General features: G+C 37.6%; 1 protein-coding gene across 2 annotated transcripts in view; it reads left to right on the top strand.

The window, feature by feature from the left end:
* Positions 1–20,296, top strand: part of PCDH9 (protocadherin 9) — a 710,685-nt gene that overhangs the window by 438,071 nt on the left and 252,318 nt on the right. Inside the window, exon 3 of one of the 2 annotated variants that reach the window (XM_080376859.1) lies at positions 7,203–7,404. In XM_080376859.1, coding sequence (XP_080232985.1) covers positions 7,203–7,404 — 202 coding nt within the window. The remainder of the gene's footprint in view (positions 1–7,202; positions 7,405–20,296) is intronic. The other variant, XM_080376860.1, reaches the window with a different exon arrangement.

Below are 20,296 nucleotides of genomic sequence, written 5' to 3'. Positions count from 1 at the left end.
TGACACACTATTTGAGGCACTTTGTGGCCTTCCTGCGAGATACACTACAACTACACTCTTTCAGAGGTTAAAGTCCAAAAATAGATTTTCATTCATTTTTCTGATTTGGAAAAGAGAAGGTAGATTATAGGTTATAGGTTCTTTCATTAATTGAATCAGAAGAGAAAAAATATATAATAAACCTTTATTTATAAAACAGTCTAATACAGCAACCATATATTAATTCAAAGACCTTGACAGTTCTTTCTGTGGAGCAAATACAAGTGCAGATATTTTTTGTGTAAGTTTCCTGTTGTATTTTAGTTTAAAAAGAATCTCCTTATCCCACATCATGCTCTTGCCACATTAGAACAAGTACTGTTTGTGCTTCCAGCATAGGAATTTAAGAGAAAAATGTGATTTATCTTAGAGAAAACAAGGGTTTAAACTACAGTTTGTCAAAATTTTATTTTAAAGCTTGGTGGTGCCCAACACATCTTTTATCTTCCCCTCTGAAGCTGTTATTAGTCTGGTTTTCCTAAACAACAGCTTCTATTTACGGTTTTGATCTCATAAAAAATAATATATCCACGTTTTAGTACATGAACCGGGATTTTTTATTTTTATCCTGGGAGGAGCAAACTTTATCAGACAGACATCTTCAACAAAGGACCTCCAATGAAGCACATTTTTTTATTGTGTCCTTACATTTTCTTGAATTTGTGCACAAAAAATATCTTCATTGTCATTATAATTTCATAGTCTTTTTAGAGTATTTGTCTATTGTTTACACTTGATTTTATATTCATATATTTATTCTCTGACTTTCCTGTTCATAAGCAGGGTTTAAGTTTCAGTAAAGTGTGTCATGTATAGATTCTTCTGTTTGTCTTCCTTAAAGTTAAATTGTTCTTTCAGGTTTTTCTTTTAAGCCTCCCATATCAGCAATCTTCCCATAAGCAAAATATTCCAAGAATGTTTTCTTTGTCTTTGGTTTTCCTTCATAATATTCCTTTGTCATCTTAATACAAAGTATGGCATAATAGTTCAGAAAGGGAAGGGAAAGAATTTTTTTGATGCAAAATCTCCGTATATGAAATCAAAGATCTGAAAGACAATTGAATATGTCTCATGCTTGAATATATATTATGATATGCAAACATATGGCCCATTCTGTAATTCTTAATTTGACGTGCTGTGAGTTGGATGTTTTGGTGACTTCTGCCTGTCTGGAAAATGAAGGACAGAAATCAAGGCTCTTAAATTGCAACAACTATATTGAGTGGAGAACAGGGCATTTTGTTTAAAGTACCTAATTTGTAAAGTCAGAAGACAGCTCAGTTGGTTAAAATTCAGCAGATTCAATTTGCAACAACCCAACGTAGAAATGTGGGTTTTTTAATTATAGCTTGTTTTGTAACAATGGATAGGATCCGTAGCCAAATCTATCCCTGTATTCTGCAGTGGAACAATAGTATAATTATTTCTTGGATTCCTGATTAGTAAAAACAGTACAATAGTTGTACAAAGCTTGAAAATCTGTTTTTTTCAGAATAGAACAATCTCATCATGCAGAAGATCCTCTTGATGCTGATTTCTGTATCTTAATATTTGATTCAAGCACATAGTTGGAAGTGAAATGCATTTTAGAAGCTAGTATACAATGGAAAGCACCAAACAGTTTTGAAAACAAGTGTTTATGCATCCTACGTTAAATATATGTTTCCAACGCAGCTTGTAACTCATCTGCCATAGAACATTCCAAACACTCAGTATCACATGGCATGATCTTTCCTCTACTTCAGACTTTGAACACTCAGGTAAACAAAATAACTTACACTATTTAAAGCCCACTTTCTGCCAGTATGAGGGGGTTTGGGAAAATAAGGCAGCAGCAAAAGGCTTAGTCTCATAAGCAGTGCCCAAACCTCACTGGCTTTGACCTGCCTTTTCTACAAATCCGTGCTGAGTTACAATTCCTACCAATTCTTTTGCTTAAATAAGGATTTCAGGATTGTATCTTTAATGCTGTATGCCACTTTCCAAAGCAATAGATTTGTATGGAATGAAATTACAAATTCTGGTATCAGAATACATTTTATACAGCTAGGATTGTCAGAAATAAAGTACTTCAGTAGAAAATCACGTTTTCAGCACTGGAATATTAATAAACGGCTCCAGATATTTCTCAGTTTTATTTTCAGTTGTAATTCACAGATTCACAAAAGGGTTGGGGTTGGAAGGGGCCTCTGGAGGCCCTCTAGCCTGACCCCTATGATCAAACAGGGACACTTAGAGCCAGTTGTCCAGGACCATGTCTGGATGGCTTCTGGATATCTCCAAGGAGGGTGACTCCACTCTGGACTACTTGTGCCAGTGCTGAGTCACCCTCCCAGTAAAAAAGTGTTTCCTGATGTTCAGAACCTCCTGTGTTTCAGTTTATGCCTATTAATACCCGTGCTGTCCTGTCACTGGGCACCACTGAATCCCTCATATCAAGACAACAGAAGTGAGGAAAGCAGGACAGAAGAATATGAGGAAGGGAAAATGATAAGCTGTGACTGAAATGTACTTGTAAAATGTTTTCAGTATCTCCAGATGAAATATTGTAATGAAGAAAAATGCAATATGCTATGTCAAGCACAGTTTCTACTTTTCTGTGTTTGATCAATAAGATCAGAAATACCCCCCATCCTCTACCATCCATTCCTCCCCTCCACCCAAGAGATCTTGTTCATATTTTAATTGACATTTTCAAGTACCACAGCTATTACTTATATTCAGTAATTCCCCAAATTACAATTGTTAGAAAGTACTAGGAACGTATTTGGTTTTGTTACAGCAGGAAGGAAGCAGCTAGAACAGTTTCATGTGTGGTTGATTTGATATAATTGTGGTTGTTACTATGACTTAAAAAAATATTTGCCAACCGACCACCTGGTCTGAAAACTGAAGAAAAAATGTGTTCCTATTACGCTCGAACTGTTCTTTTATCAGCACCAGAGTTTGCTATCCTTTTTGACCACCTAAGATACAGAATTAATTCTTCTCTGTTTTTTTTGTGGGTGTGAAGTCATGCTTTACCTGGATATGTTTTATAGAATCAGCTGCAATAGGTGATTGAAAGAAAAATGATTCCATGTAACTGAAACCAATTTTCCTGATTTTTAAACTCAGCCCAGGTTCAAAAACTTATTGAGACAAATTGTTCTAAATTATTTATTGAAATTACTTTTACGCAGGTGAAAATGATACAGGTTTGACTGAATTTCCTTTTGGTTTCATGTTTCACATAACAGTGATGTGATATTTCCTGTTTAAAAATAAAGACTGGATGTTTTTCATTACCTGAAGAAAACCTGTATTTTGCTTGCCTCCCCTAGTGATGGCTTATGATTGAATATGTCACAAACTTTAGATTTGAATTTTGTCCAGGTGTTGTGAACCTGAACCATCACCTTACCTCATGCTGTGTATAATCCTGCATATGTTGTAGCCTAATTAAAATTGTAATTACTTGTTTACCATTAGTCCCAGTGTTGTATCCACTATAAAATTCATTACTCAGAGAAGCTTGACTCTGTCTTCAGGTAAAAGAATTCAAAGCAGCATTTGGTTGCACAAGGGAGCAGATAAATATAGACATGGTCTAAGCGTGTTGTAGCGTGTTCTTCTGCAAGAAGAGTCCCCGATACAACTGTAGAGAGAAGAAAATCAGTGTAGGAGTGAGGGGCTCAGCACTGGATCAGGACCATGGGTCACAGTCTGTGTGCCGAATGCCATCTTCTGGGAGCGAGTGTCTGCCAAACCAGGTGCCCACGGGGTGTGCGTGTGGGTTCGCTGGCACTCCAGGCTGGACCAGATGGAGTAGGAGGCCCTGGGTCTAGATAGGGCCATCAGGTAGCCAGAGGGCCTGTGCAGGTATTTGAGGAGACCCAGGAGCGCGGGGTGTGTGTGGGGTGAGTGTGTGAGTGCTGCACGTGTGCAGTGAGCACCCCCTGGGCCAGCTGGAGATATGGGGACCCGTGGGGTGGGTAAGGGGGTGCAGGGGTGCTGGGCAGGCAGAGGGGCTGTGCCGGTTCTCCGGGGATCCATGAATGTGCGTGTGCTTGTGAACCTGGAGAGTGTGGGGTGTGCGCTGCACTGGTGACCTTCTGCCTCTGCCAGCCCCAGAGGAGGAGGGGACGTGGCTGCCTGTGCCTGTGTCTGGTGTGAGACCTGAACGTGGGGGCTGCTGGGGGCAGCGCCTTGTCTGAGGCCATCTGTGTGACCGGCTGTGTCCGTGTCCATGTCCCGTATGTGTCTGTGTGTGTCTGTGCCTCGGTACTGCAGCAGCTTTGCCAGTGCGAAGGGGAAGTGGCAGACATGTCTCTCAGGCGGGGCAGAGACCCCAGGTCCCCGGGCACTGGATAGGCACCAGCAGCCAGGCAGGAGGGTTGTGGACCACGCAGTTGGAGGAGGTGACACATACCACATTACTTAATACTGTCATAAGCTCTCAGTAGGTTGAGTGACAGCCTTCCCTAGCAATGAACATGACGTGCCTAAGCTTAAACATTTGTGTTGAGTGTCTCTTTGCAGGAGGGTTTTTCCCCTCGTTATTTTGATGGTACAGCTTACTAAAGTTTCGAGACGGACTGCATGCTGCCTGTTCATCATCTCTGGAACTGGATCACTGTTTATGTGACCTTCAGATTTTTTTATAATCACTTACGATTTGTGGGGTCCTCAATGGGAGGCTCAGAAAGCCAAACTGATATATTTTTTTCTTTATCATTTAAGGCATGGATTTAAAAATTTATAGCACTACGAGCTGAAAAGTTGCCAGTATTAGTGTTAGGCCTGTGCCATTTCACTGGCTGACTGGTTCCTGTCAGTATAGTCAGAGCAGATTTAGTCTACTATAAGGAGCTTTTGTTACCCAAGACCAGTGTTTTCACTATGTAACTCATTAAACTGGCCATTTTGGTAATGATGTATTTTTCTGTTTATTTAGGTGGTTAATTAATTACAGGGTTTTGATTATTTTGCAGAATCTTAAACTTTCATCTCCTGCCTTACTTTAAGGTTTTATTTTCTCAGTCATTCATATTTTCTAATGGAGTCATATTTTAGTTTAAAAAAATGAAAGTAATCTCCTTTTCCTGTGCCTCTTACTGATCTTGCTAAGTGACATAAATTCCTACTTCGAAAAAACAGACTTCTAAATTTGGGTTACTGAAAATAAATGCAGAAAGAGAAGATTTTAAACTGTCTGGTTAGCTATATATATATATATATATTATTTTTTTTTCATATTGAAGGGAAAGATCCTGCTAGCAATTAAAGAAGACAAAAAAAAACCCACAACAAAAAAACAGTTGTTCAGGGTGGCAATTCCAGAATGAAAAAGTTGTAAGAGAGAGTAACAAAGTGTGACATGAATGTTTGCTTAATAAGAGTATATAGAGTTAAGTCCTCTGCTGATGTAAACGAACACAACCCAAGGACTCAGAGGATCTATTTGGTTTTGCTACAGCTGGATTCTAATCCTAAAGCTAGAAAAGGAACTTAAAAGTAAAATGCTAATTACAAAATCACAGCCAAGAGCAAATAGTATTACATTTATTTCTATACTGAATTAACAGTAATCCAAAATTGACTTAATCAACTATCTATGTCCACCCAAGGGAGATGAATAAAAAGTAACCTGGTAGGGGATATTGATCATCATATAAAATGGTAGCAATTAACATTAACAAATAGTTTTTAATAAGCAAACGTACAGTTAGTACTGTTAACTTGAGGTTTTCCTCAATTTAAAAAAAAAAAAAAAAGTGTGAAAAAGGAGAGTCACAGCTAAAAGAGAGTCAGGGCCTGATGCTTTCTCCATTAACTTCAGGAAAACTTGGATTTGGGATGGATACCAGACACCTGATTTTAACTAGTTAAAAATTGGTAACTAGCGCAAGATACCTGTTGTGGTAGCTTCCTGATATTCCTTTATCTACTGACTCTGTAGGAATCTTGAATACTTAACTTTCAGATGGCTAATACTGATAAGAAAGTAACCACTAAACAGTTACTAAGCTTAATGCAAACTTTGTGAATGTCTTCTTTATTCTAAACCAATCTAGCTAACCAGATCACTCAGGCTCCCTGCTGCTGAAACTCATTTTTGTGGGAAGATGTGCTTAATTTAAACACTCTCTTGAGATACTCTTGAACTAGTTGTTTCTAGTGCTTCAAAAATGCAGTATTTTGATCCATGAAGACCTGTAATACCCCTTTCATGAATCCCATAGTCACGGTTGCAAAACAATTTGCAGCAGTGCTCTGGAGCTCATGGGGAATCACTGTATCATTCTGTGGTAACAATCCACAAAGCTGAGTTATTTCTCCAGATGAGAGATTAAAAATCAATAATGGTTAATTAATCCAATTGTACACTGCAGATTATTTTTTTTTCTTTTCATATAACTGTGGGTTAGGGTTTTTTTAAGAAGTTCAGGAAAATTTGTGTTTCTGGCTCTCATTCACTGTGTTGTTTTGAACAAATATGTGCTGTTTATTTTTATTTCTCTTACCAGAATTATAATGGCTTATTCCCTCATTGCATTCTGTGATTCTTTCTTGACCACTGTGATTTCACAGATATATTATCAATCTTAAATATCCTTATTAGTTAGATAATTGATATCAATTAAATATCCTAATAGATATGTATTTATATATCCTTCTATTCCTGGAAAATGACAACCATTTTTATTGGTTTGTTTAAGTTGGCGGAGGTTTTTTTTTTTGGTATGAACTATATAATAGTACAGGTTTTAACCTCAGAAATATATACTTACTACATTTTCTGATGTCATTTGCTTTCCATAACATAGTTTGCAACAGCTTCTGCTTGTCAGAGAGAGTTTTTATAGTTTACACTGTCAAAATTATGAGGAATATACCTAACTGTCTACTGATCACTTTCTTATAAGAAACTTACTTCACAGATGAGCATGTGCTTTGAAATTTGGTTCTCCTGCCTGCCATCGTCCCTGGGTTGCTCTAAAAGCAAGCCACAAGAAAAAAAAAAAACACAACAAAAAACAAACCCAAGCAAACACAATAACAATTGCATCGTAAGCATTGCCAGGAATCTATTTGTATGTCAAAAGTTTAAAAAAAAATAAAAAATCAGGAGAACAGAAAAGAAGAGCACTAATCAGTGTGTCCTGTGCTCTTCTTTGTAGTCCCAGCGCCGTGTTACATTTCACCTCCCCGATGGCTCCCAGGAAAGCTGCAGTGACAGTGGTCTGGGAGACCACGAGCCGGTGGGTGGTGGAACCCTGATCTCACACCCTCTCCCTCTGGTTCAGCCGCAGGACGAATTCTACGACCAGGCTTCACCAGACAAGAGGACTGAAGCTGATGGCAACTCAGACCCCAACTCGGGTGAGTCACTGTCAGTGGTCTGCTTATCTGAGTTGCTTTGGTAACCTGGTTACTTTCCTTTTCATCCCTTTGAGCTTTGCAATGGTTGAGATGTTTTTAAGCATGTGCAGGAATATTTGGTCATGTTATCTTGTAATGTTTTGTAGGAAATAATGTAGTTTGCCTGAAGTACCTCACGTTGTAATTTGACTATAGAAAAAAACCAGCTCCACACTAATTGCACAGTAAGTGAGACCAGCTGGGGAGAAGGAAGTCCTACAAAGTAGCAAGCTTTTCTTGATGCTTGCAGTGCTGTTGCTATTTAACGTTGGATTTTGTTTTAGGAAAGTCATTCTGAACACATTTAAAGAGCAAGGATATGGAAGTTGCACTATCTGTTAGAATAACACAGAAACCAGTAAATCAGTGAAACACTGAAAAATTTAAAGAATCCAAATTTATGTAACACCTACAATTCCCCTTTCTAACAGCAAGAAACAGTGTTTCTTTGTTAGGTTGGAATGGTGTGATGGTCTGTATTTTGGAACTGTCAGATACGTGTTTTCATACAAATAATAAGTATGTGCAGTTGGTCTGAGTTGGGAATTTATGCCTTTCTTTTTCTTTCCTTCTCCATAATACATTTACATTATTGTTCCGTGATAGTACTAAAAAATGAAGTGAGATGTTAGCCAATACTCTTGGCTAGTACTTTGGCAGTGGAAACTGGGGACTTGGAACGTACTGAAAACAGGCAGGGGGCAGTAACACTGCCCTTAAGCCTTTTGTTTTCTGTCCAGAATGTGGAGACAGAGGTTAAAAGTCTTATCTGTGCTTTTGGAAGGTAATTGAACTTGAGTTCTCTTGCATCTCATGAGTAAAAAAATAAAAATTAGTTTCTCCCTTTGGCATTTCTCCCTTTTGTGTAGATGATGAAATTGTCACTGGGCCTGTACAAACCAGGAGACAAGGTGGCCTTGTGATCTGATGAACAATATTAATGTCCATGTTCTCATTTGGGCAGAGCTAGATCTGATTTATGACATTTAAATTATGGCAGATGTGAATGAGAACTGTGGGATATTGACCTTAGAAACATTTTTCTTGTGATTTTTATGGGAAAACCGAGAGGGTGTGTTGGGTGAAACTCTATGAAGAAACAATTTGAAATGCTTTACTGTCTCAGAGTTATATTCTGGTTTCCTATTCCCTTTTCATCTTTTATTTTTTTTTCTTTTCCTGTATATGACACCTGCATTTTATTTTCTTACCAAAACAGAAATGTTGTTGAAACTATGATCTTAAACCCTAAATCTGTAGAAATACAAAGAACTATAAAAGAAAGTAACTATGAATGAATTGACTCTGGAGCTAGAATGTGTGTCTGCTTAAGCGAGTGAGGAGCTTAAGTGGAATTATCCTGTTAATTCTCTGACCACATATGAGACCTGTGAAAGATTTAACAAGATCAGAGAGGAGTTTTAAGGCAGCATTGTGTGTTGGCACTGTCACATTGGCTTCACTGACTCTGAATTCCACATCTCTTCAAAATGTGACAGAAAAGTCCCCCAGGAGACTTAGGGAAAATGAGTTTGGTAAACTTTATACCAAGTTATTAAAAATAGTTTTTTAGAGATTTTGTTAAGCACATTGTAAAAACATAGTATATTTATTACGATTGATCATCCCTAATCCAGAGAATAATAGAAGTCAGAGAGAATAACAGTTCTTGGAAGCTATAGGTAAAGTTTTACTATGTCTGTGGTTACACCTGGTTTAGGTTTGGGGATGCTAGGTTCCTGGCAGATTTATGAAAATCGAAGTGTCAAGCTGTACTGATGATTAGTGAAGTACTGAAGTATAGGTGTTTCATCTTTTATCAGACTGAATTAGGACAGACATTGAAGTACTGCATTCCGTACCTCACTGAATGTTACAAACTAAGAAGGGAATGATATAGTCATTACTGTGACAGAAGTCATCCTAGGAAAACCCAAGCCAGTAAGGGACTGATGCTGCCCATTCCATGGATTTGACTTTTATATCTGTTTCAGTGTTGAGCTATTGCCTAGGCATTGTGTCAAAAGTTATTTTGCTATTGGAAGCACAAGTTTTTGGACGTGATGTGAAAAGGATTTTAAAGTAATTTATGGTTATTGAAGATCCTGCAGCAATTTTCGGAAGAGAAAAATGTTAGCTGGTGATTGGACAAAATTACTTTGTTGGTATTTACGTATGTTCATGGTTAAAATAACTGATGTAGTATAATTTCAACATTGTGTTTTTTGACACTTCTAAACTGAATTTCTAGTATATTGCAGCAACATGTTAAATAGCTGTATCTAAGAGTGGTGGTAGTTTTATTTCAGTGGCTGTTTAAGGGATTGCTGTTCATGAAAAAACTTGGTGGATGCTGAGGTAAAAGATGCAGCTATAAAGTAAGGAAGAAGTCTTAGTGGAGAGTAGTAATATTAGCATGTACCTGTACTGCTGCCAGTTTTGGATGATAAATGTTTCAGAACAGTATTTTGTTTTTATTTTAAATGCTCCAGCTGAAGAGGAGAAGTGCTTATGGGAATATTTCCTAATGATCTCCAGAAATAAAACCCACACAATAAATACAGATTGGTCCCACTGTATTTTTATTGAAGTTCATTCTAAGTAAAAGTTTGCTTCAGCTCATGGGAATATGACGTTAAGCTTGGTAGTAAAGTCCTTGCCTCATAGTGAGAGCAATTTTGGTTAATAGCTTTAATGCTCAGTGAGTTGTGTGGTTTATTACTGTACACTGTGAAGTTATGTGAATAAAAATAAATTTATCAGTATTAGTATGTTGCTATTTTAATTGTATTTGAAGAGTGACTAAGTCCCAGGTCTTCAAAACCTGAAATAGGGGAGAGTGGGGGGAAAAAAAAGTGCTAAAACTCTTGATAACTTATTACACAAAGGTATTGCCGTATTTTCTTGCAATCATTAGCTACTACAGAGACAGAAGAGCCACAATTACATAATTTAATGAAAGAAACATACACAGGGAGAATACATTCATCTAGCTAATCTTGAAACAGCAATCTCTCTCACTGGGGGAAACTGAAGAGAGGTACCAAACACTGGTGTTGTCAGCCACACATTGTCACTGTGGTTATGAGAGAAAGACAACAAGACAGAAATATGAAGTAAAAAATAAAATGTATAAGAACTTTTATAATGATGTGCATAGTCCATATTTGGTTTGTATCACTCAAGCCTGTCTTCTTTGTAGTCTTTTAACTTGAGCATTTCATTCAGTTCACTAAGATACCTTTTCCATTTCACCATTGTTGATTGATCAGTATTAACTGATTGTCAGAGGACTACGATGTCAACCAGTTGTTAACTTTGTTAACCAGTTAGCCAGTTGTAACTTGGTTATATTTCACCTTTGTCTTATTTGCACCCTGATATGCTTTATAGGAATTCTTCAATCAGTGAGCAACAATTAACTGTGTTTAAAAACAACATAACATTACAGAGTGACACCAGCACTGTGGTTTTGTTATGCATTATTAAATGATGATAACAACAACTAATTAAAGTTTACTACAGGAAGTCTCATTATTCAAGAGTCATGGTTGTGATGATCTAATTTTGCATACAATATTGATTTGTAAGGCCAGTCTTGTGTACGTTACAACATTTTATTGGATTTAAACGCAGTGATTAACAACCTTTAGCTTTGCCTTGCTGACCACAACTTTTCCAAAAGCATGGGTCAAGAGGAAAGGTTAGCAGCTGGACATTACATGGTTACATTGTTTGTTCACCATGATGACAAACAAAAGAGAAAGATTGTAAATATTATCGTGTTGAGAGTCTGTAAAAAAAACCAACAAACAAACAACAAACCAAAACAAGGCAGGTGCCAAAAAGGAGGTTCTATAATTTCTTGGAAACTGATGGTTTTGAATAATCTGAACTGTGCTTTCCTGTTTGGAACACTGACTTCACATATTCTTCAAATGAAAATTAGCTTATTCCAAAGATCAGTCAGCTGATTAAAGTTCTTTACCTTTTAGTATGTCATATAAGAATTTTAAAAACATAAAGTTTCTTTAGGATCTAGAAAAAAACCAAACCACTGTAGAATTGTATTTGCTGGTATGACTTTATAGACTCTCCTATTACCAAAAATCCTGCTTTTTAATGGTTTTAAATGTGCATATCAGGAAGCGCACTTTTAAAAGAAACATAATCTTTACCATCAGTTACATTGAAAGTGTGCAGCTGTCGGATGCATTTTAATGTGAATTATTTCTTCACTGAAAAGAAAACTGTTATTGTTTGCCAGCAGCCAGGTTCAGTTTGTTATTTTTCATTACTGTAAGTGTGTTTTTCCTTGGCGTAAAAAAACAAACAAAACAAAACAAAACAAAACTAACCTCACTTTATTAGTGAAGAATTCTTTTTTCACTGTGGTTTAGTAAAGGTTGTCAAGGGCTTTAATTTAGATTAGAATTGTTAATGTTTCTAAGGGTTTCATGCGGCCGAGCTGTGCAACAGAACTGTATGAAGGAAAAACATGCCTCCTAGTGTAAAAAAGGGGGAAAATGCACTCTCATGAAAATGCTTGATAAATCACATTTTGATAGCTGCAAGCTGTGGTTGTGATTCATTTTTCTTCAAAGAGATAAAGAGGAATAGCATATATTTAGTGGAGTGTTAGAACTGCTTAAGGGAGAAAGCCTACTATAAACTATGGATGAATCTGTGCAATAATTCCAACAGTTTAAAACCAGACAGAAATATAATATTTATGTCTTCTGATGCATGTTTATGAAGCTAAATTAAATGCTTGCCTAATTTCTACACCTGATTAATAGGTAGTATCAATATATGATATATAAAACAAAGTAATAGCTTTATAACAGGGAGCTGTGGAAAAAGTTGTAAGAAAAACACTGTTTTGAAGGTCATCTTTCTTGCTTAGTAAAAAGGATGACCTTCAAATTAAGTAGAATATTATGTCTTAAGTTATTAATTACAAATTCCAAAGCAATTCCATATTTTTGGAAGTGCTGTTATAATGCTGTCAATCAATAATAATGTTTGTGGATAGCTTTTTTATTTCCAGTACATTAAAAGTTTTATGGTTGAATGTGGCTGATAAATACATGAGTTCCCACATTTTAATAAACCTAATACTATGGTGGTTTAGTCAAGTGATGTCAAGGGTATTAAATCTTACTGTAATTCCAGTAATAAGCAGGAATATCTCCGTGGCAGTGGTTTAATTATGATTAAAATTCAGAGTAATGGCACGACTGTCTTGTATTGCACTTGGTCATATGATAGAGTCCCATGTGGAGAAGCTAAGCCTTTCATGCAAAGAGCTTTGGTTTTACAGTGTCACTATCATTACACCCAGTGGGTGATGATGGTTTAACCTTGCAGGCATACCCTCTACTTAATTCTGCTTTTCATTTTGCTGCCTCAAAAGTTTCTTGTCTTACTTGGCAATATTACAGTCCATGGCTGAACATGCTGTGGTGTAAGAAGAAATGTTGCTCTGTTAATGCTTAGCTCTAGATAAATCACTGTCCATAGTTATTCCTGTGTTTTCATAATATGAGGCTCTATGTGAACCAAAATAGGAACATTTGCCTTTGAGTCATTTCCTCCATTTCATTAAACACAAGTTCATACCTCACACAGAATCTAACACTGTCACATTTAGCTACCGGCAAGTAGGAGTAAGAAAAACTGGAGTCAAGTTGGTGAATTAACCTACCAAAAAGCTATAAAATAGTCTGAAGTCTGAATTCAGTCTTAGCCCATGCACTTATTTCTTTAAAAAGATAAATAAAATCTGAGAGGCGTAAGAGGTATTGCTATCTCTTTGTGTCTTTTTGCTGCCTCATTACAGTGAGGATTTCAAAATTGTCTTGGTTTAGAAAAGCCACTGTTACATCTGTTCCTCTTTACTCTCTTTCCCCCCATGCACCAAAGCTAATTGGAGTGTAAATCAGGATGGCATAGCCATTGAATGGGTAGTGAGAGGGGAACTTCTTCTATTGCTTCTCTAAGATGAACACCTAATGTGTCTGAACTTTCTAGCTGCTGCTGCCATCCAAGATGAGAAATTGCAGGTCCCTAGCAGTGAGTTGAAAAGGCTGGATGGGTCACGGGGACTATTCAGACTTGTAAGAAAAATTTAGAAGGTTTAGAGGATTAAAGGAGGGGGAAGGTTGCACATCAGGCAGAACCTGGTGCTTGTGACTGCCATTGCTGATGATACCTAGGAGTGTTTAAAACCACAGGTGCTTTTGTCAGTGGTGCAAGCTAAAACAAAAGACTTATTTAAGGGATTGATAAAGAGTTATTTTCTCCTATCAGTAAGAGTTATCTTCTCAGAAGACTTTTCTTCTTATCACAGTAAGCCCAAATCTACTGCAGAGTTTCATAGGTTTTTTTAAGTTTTAAAGCATTATCATTATCTAGTCAAACCTCTGCCATAGCACAGTGCATAGAATTTTACACAGGTTTTCTTAAATCAAGCTTCCCCAGTGATTTATTTCACTTGGTGTTTGCATTGGGTTTACATGGCAAGGCTGGAGGGGAAGGGGTAGCAGGGGTGCTTCTGTGAGAAGAGACCAGAGGCTGGCCTTGCGTTACACAGAGCCAGTTCCTGCTGCCTCCAAAACAGACCCACTGCTGCCCAGAGCTGCACAGCATCTGGGAGAGAGGAGTAAGAAAAATGTGAGAGAAACAACCCTGCAGACACCGAGGTCATTGAAGAGGAAGGTGTGGACAAGGTGTTCCAGGCACCAGAGGAGATTCCTCTGCAGCCTGTGGAGAGGACCATGGTGTCCCCTGCAGCCCATGAAGAACCCCACGCTGGAGCAGATAGGTGTGCCCTGGGGGAAGCTGGCAGCCTGTGAAGAGCCCGCACAGGAGCAGGTTTGCTCCTAGGACTTGTGACCCCATGGGGGACCCACAGTGGGGCAGGCTCTTCCTGAAGGCCTGCACCCTGTGGAAGGGACCAATGCTGGAACAGCCAGTGAAGGACTGTATTCTTTGGAAGGGTCCCACGCTGTAGCAGGGGAACAGTGTGATGAGGAAGCAGTAGCAGAGACGAAATGTTATCAACTGTCTGGAGCTCCCATTCTCTGTCTACCTGCACCACTCGGCAAGATGGGGTCAGGTAGGGGAATGGGGGTCAGAAGAGTAGGGGGTGAAGGAGTGAAATTGGGGCTGGGAAGAGTAGGGGGTGAAGGAGTGAAATTGGGGCTGCGAAGGACGAGGTGGTGGGAGGTTGTTTTTAGGTTTGTTTTTCATGTTTCTTACAATCCTACTCTATTTTTAATTTGCAATAAATTACATTAATCTTCCCCAGGCTGAATCAGTTCTGCCAGTGGTGGTAACTGGCGAGTGATCTCCCTGTCCTTATCTCAGCCCATGAGCTTTTTTATCTTCTCCAGTCTTGCTGAGGAGGGGAAGTGATAGAGCGGCTTGGTGGGTGCCTCGCAGTAGCCAGGGTTGACCCACCAGGGTGTTAAAGTGGCTGTTGTATTCCCAGCCTGAAACCTAGCCTGTGCCGAGCTCCTGGCTGTGAGACTGTACCAGCCTTTGTCAACAGGAAGTCTTTGATTTCCAGGAGTGCACAGGTGTTTGCGGCCCAAGGGGCTGTTGACTACTACAGCCTCCTGCGTAACACAGGTCAGAAATTTTACCTGTATCTTATAACAAAGTGTGTATCTTCTGCTGGTATCTACAACATATGTTTCAGAATGATTTCTTGATTTAATAATCTTCAGTGGCAGAGGAAACACTATTCTGATGATTACTGACTTTGAGTCAACTTTTCATCTTTCATTTGATAAACTGATAAACTGGATGTTTGGTGTACGTAGTTTAGATACAGTGCTCAGATCACCTCAGATCTGTAATAAATTCATTTTTCTTTGTAGTATTTTGAATGTTGCAGTATCTTACAGATAAATGACATAGTAGTGTCAAGTTAAATATTCATGACAAGAAAAACATAAATCCTTTAAATCACAATTTTTTTAAAAATCAGTTTATCTCTTTGTCATTCATTGTTTTGACCAGAGTGGGTACTTTCCATGCCTCATAAGCATGCTATTTAACAGTACTTTTTACCAGCAGAACAACAGATTTTTCTGTTCTTTAGAGACTTTCTATGGGAAATAAAAGTAAAAGGCACAATGGAATACATAGATCTTTAATCATATTAGAAGGGCTTTATTAGCATTCTGGGTGCTCTGTCAGGTAACACTATTCCAGACAATGCGCCTTTTAAAGCTGTGATAATGTGATTATGGCAGCAATGTTTATTTGTTTGAGATTTTTGAGGTTGCTTTTTCTGAAATGTACTTAAAGTTATTATTGCCAACTATGTCTTTTTGTTATACTAAGATTCATTTTCTGATGTTTCACATTCTGTTTCTAATGGAGACTTAGCAGTGCAACCTTTATTCACAATGACAAACATTTAGTTTAAAAGAAAGATTATAGTTGTGAGAATATAACTAGTTTAGCATGAAGTTGTTAATTTCAGCATTCAAGTGGTTACAAATTGTAAGTAGAACAGATGATGGCTCCAAAGAGAGGAGTAATTCCATGCAGGAGGAATAATCCCATTGCACCAGCACAGGCTTAGGCCTGACTAGAAAGCAGCTTTGCAGTAAAGGAACTGGGAGTCCTAGTGGACAACAAACTGGCCATAAGCAACAAATACAGCCTTGAAGAAAACAACCTGCTATACTGCATTAGAAAGGTGTTGCCAGCAGGTTGATGGAGATCCTGCCCCTCTGCTTAGCACTGGTGAGACACATTTGAAGTGTTGAGTCCAGTACTGGGCTCCCCAGTGCAGAAGGGAAATGGAAATACAGTGAGCCCAGCAAAGTGCCACAAAGGTGATTAAGGTATTTGAGCATCTATCACATGAGGAGATGCTGAGAGAACTGGGACTGGTCATCCTGGAGAAGAGAAGGCTTAGGGAGGATATTATTAATGTGTGCAAATACTTGATGGTGTGAGGGGAGGGAGAGCAGAGCAGAGCCAGACTCTTAGTAATATCCCAAATAAAAGAAGAAGGAGCAATGGGCACAAACTGAAATGCAAAGAACTTCTCTTTAAATGTAAGGGGGATAAAACCACTCACACTTTCATACTGTCAGAGTGGTAGAACTCTGCACCAGGTTTGCCAGAGAGGCTGTGGAGTCTCCATGCTTGGATGTTTTGAAAATTGAACTCGACATGGTTCTAGTTGACCCTGATTTGAGCAGGGAGGTTGGACTAAACAGTCTCCAGAGGTCCTTCTATCCTCAATCGTTCTGTCATCCAGCAATCCTATGAAGTAATAAAATTTGTCTTGTGTAGACTGTGCAATGCAGATATGAAAAAAGAAGGAAAGAAAAATCTGTATTTGCTAAGGTAAATTAATTATAAACTTGTAAATTTATGGTAGCATATCTTGTGTACTACTGTGCACAGTACAGTAACCCAATAAACAGAAATATGTACACTCAGGCTGCCGGTTTCTAATCTATTTGCCTAAACAGATCAATGTAGTGCCATTTGTGATGCCATAGGGTATGTGATACTGCCACATCCAGCATATGTGGCACAGGAACTATTTTCTATAGGAAACCAGACAGGGTAATGAAAAGCTCAAATTACACCAAACCCAACTATAATGCAACTATATTGAGACTCAATGTCCACACTAGTTTGCCTGAACACTGTTTATATAGAAATGTATAGACCATGGTAGGCTTCATAAGAACACAGTAAAGGAGTAAGACCAATGGTCTGTCTAGCTCCATACTTTGTGCGGGCAGTTGAAGAAGCTATATATGGAAAGTGCTTTAGCCCCTAAGGTAGATAACTGAGACTGGTGAAGTAAATTTCATAGAGAAGTGCCTATATCCCATCACAGGTTATGAATGAAGGCTGTAGTAGGTTTACAAGAGTTCCAGGTGTTAGCTGAAGACATTAATAATAGAACTCAACTCCATATTATGGACTCCTGAATTTGGATGCTTGCATGTAAATATCTAAAACTTTAACCTAAGTGTCTAATCTCACTTTTTAATTTCTTGAGCACTACAGCTTTCATTTAATCTTAAAACAGGTGTCTAAACAGATTGGCTAAATTTCACTCTAGTTCCATTTACCATACTTCTATTGAGTGTAATAGGAGATTAAAAACCAAACTTACATATAGACAGTCGGGATGGAGTTTAGCTCCAGAATGTGGAAGTATAGGGTTCAACTCATTTGTTATACATAGGCATCTGGTGCTGCTTGAAATACCGTGAAGCTACCTACCCGCTGTTAACTGCAGTCCCCTTCTTTCACATTTCACATCCGCATGCGAAAGTCTGAGGTACCCCAGGATGTTTCTAAATTGGCATTGCATGCTAATGGTTAAGTATGAGAAGTGAGGTTTAGGTTGAGATTCATTCAAAAAGAAGTTAGCACATTTAGGTGACTATCGCTATGAATGCGGATGTTACATATGTAACCTCTCTATGTATCTGTAACTCATTCAGATGTGAGTTAGGTAGTGTGAGCTCCAATTGTAGTCAGTGGAGACCTAGGCAGTATCATAATCGAGTCTAGACACCCACTCAGCTACCTAACATACGTGTCTATGGTGAGAGGCATAGTTTTCCAGACTATATTGACTAAATTGCCATTGTGTGTAAGGGGAAGCTTAGACACCTAAATTTAGTTGATTCCAACAAATGCAACCTTTTGTGTGAGATGAATCCCAGCTGTTCTTGTTGTTAAGGGAATACTCTTTGTCTTGTGGGAGATTTAACAGTCTTTCATACCTACCTGCACATAACATTTTTCAAAGTAAAAGTAATGGTTTTTAAAATCCCTGCCTCATTTTTACAATATTATTTGAATGCAAATACCAATCTGCATATCTTCCTATTTTTTGCTATATCTGAAGTTAAAAAACCCTATCTTTTAAAGCATAAAGAAAGATTTCTGATAATTTTTTTTTGTTCTCTAGTCAGTTTTCCTTCTTTCAACCAACCACCAAATATTGGCTGGTAAGTAATATAAGTCTTATGCTGTTTCGAAAAATAGCATGTGTTGAAGTGAAGATTTTGCATTTTGTCTGTCTCTTTAAGAATGTCCATATGGAACATTCATGGAATCCAGTCACAGAATATTGAGTTCCTTCCTTAAAGGAAGTATCTTGACAAGCTTTTGCTTTCCAAGAAGGAAATCTAGTCCTCTGATAGAAAAAGTGTGTAATGTTAAGGAATACCCTTATATATCAGCATCTTCAGACTTGACCTAGTCTTGTCCAGGGACTAGGTGTTCATTTTGTTTATTATATTTACTTTATGGCTTTGTCTTTTTGTTTTTCTCAGACTTTATTTTTGCTTCTTTGTTGTAAATCTAAAGAGAAATCCATGCATATGTCACGTGGTTCTGTGAGTAAGGTCTGAAAGTTATCTAAGTAGCAGATATTATCTTTTGTTTCAAATATTTGCCTTTCCAAAGAATGCTTTATGTTTCTGTGCATAAACTTACTCTGTCTTAAACAAGAGAAGGGGCAGGAGAGATTAATTAAGTACATTAAAACAAATAAGGAATTGTATTTACAGTCTAAAACATATATAAGTAAAGCTTCTAGAAATAGGAATAACAGTTGACTCTTTCCTTATTCTAAAGCTTTATCCCTTTCCATACTGATTCAGGTAAATGCATGTTAAAAGAAGATAAGTAGGGAGAATGAAAATAATAATAGAATACTTACTTTGTTCACTCTGCACAGCATGTTGTGTTTGTTTATTCTTTGGTTGCAAGGTGAAGGTATGCCTTCCAGACAGAAGCCATCCAAATGTCGTAATATCATAAGCAACAAAACTTAGGACATATTTACCTTTGGCAAGGAAAGCAAAGTATGTACAAAATCTTTACCAAAGCCTTGAAATGTGTTTTTTTTTCCCATTTGCAGTCAATGAAATAAAGCATAAATAATACTTAGACTTTTCAGGAAGGTTAGAAAATTTTGCAGCTTTAGCAAAAAGATTTTCAATGCAAAACCCATGCTACATCGCCACAAATTTTTTTTTTTAAAAAAGTTGATCTCAATTTAGTAACATCTGATCATATTTGAAAGTAGAAAAAAAATTCCTGCATATACCTATCATTTTTATACATTAATCTGTGTCGTTATATCTACATTAAAAAGGTATATACACCACAGGAAGAACAGGACTGAGTGAGAAGCAGATGGTGCTAGGGGCACAACATTTACTATGTACACTTCTGTGGCTTTTACTCTGGACTTGAGTGGGCCCATGACTGAATGTCCCATTAGACTGATTTTATTTTGTCCAAAAGAAATCCCATCCTTGTGCTCCAAAAGGGTTTCACAATAGAAAGTCAAGTGTGTCAAGTGGAGATGACTAGGAAATTAAGCTCAGAAGTGCACCCCAGAAAGTTGATATAGATGTATTGTTTAGTAACATGTATTTCTTTCCCCATGGACCAACTTGCCTATCTTTAAAAAAAAACAATTTACATTACTGAACTACCATCCAAATACTGCATGCTTAAATATTCCCAGCATATTTCTTATGATTTTAAGGTTCTTCACCCTGAAAAACCCACAAAAATTCATTTTCAAGGTAAAACTTGTGATTAAATTCTGTACCTGCTGTATTAGGAGAAGGATTCTTTTTGCTCTCTTGGTAATGCCCAGTTACTCTTTTACATCAAGTCTGTGCTGTCTTCAAAATCTAAAGAAAGTGTTTAAGTTCATTGAGAAAGATTAAATAACTTCTTTCTTTTACTTTATCCTTACTAAACAGTACAGCTGCATTTATAGAAAAATGTCATGGAGATAGCTATTGAAGACATACTTTCATATCAAGTAAAA

This window comes from Falco punctatus, assembly GCF_963210335.1.
Source record: "Falco punctatus genome assembly, chromosome: 2".
Classification (NCBI taxonomy): domain Eukaryota; kingdom Metazoa; phylum Chordata; class Aves; order Falconiformes; family Falconidae; genus Falco; species Falco punctatus.
This window is presented reverse-complemented; position numbering and strand designations above follow the sequence as displayed.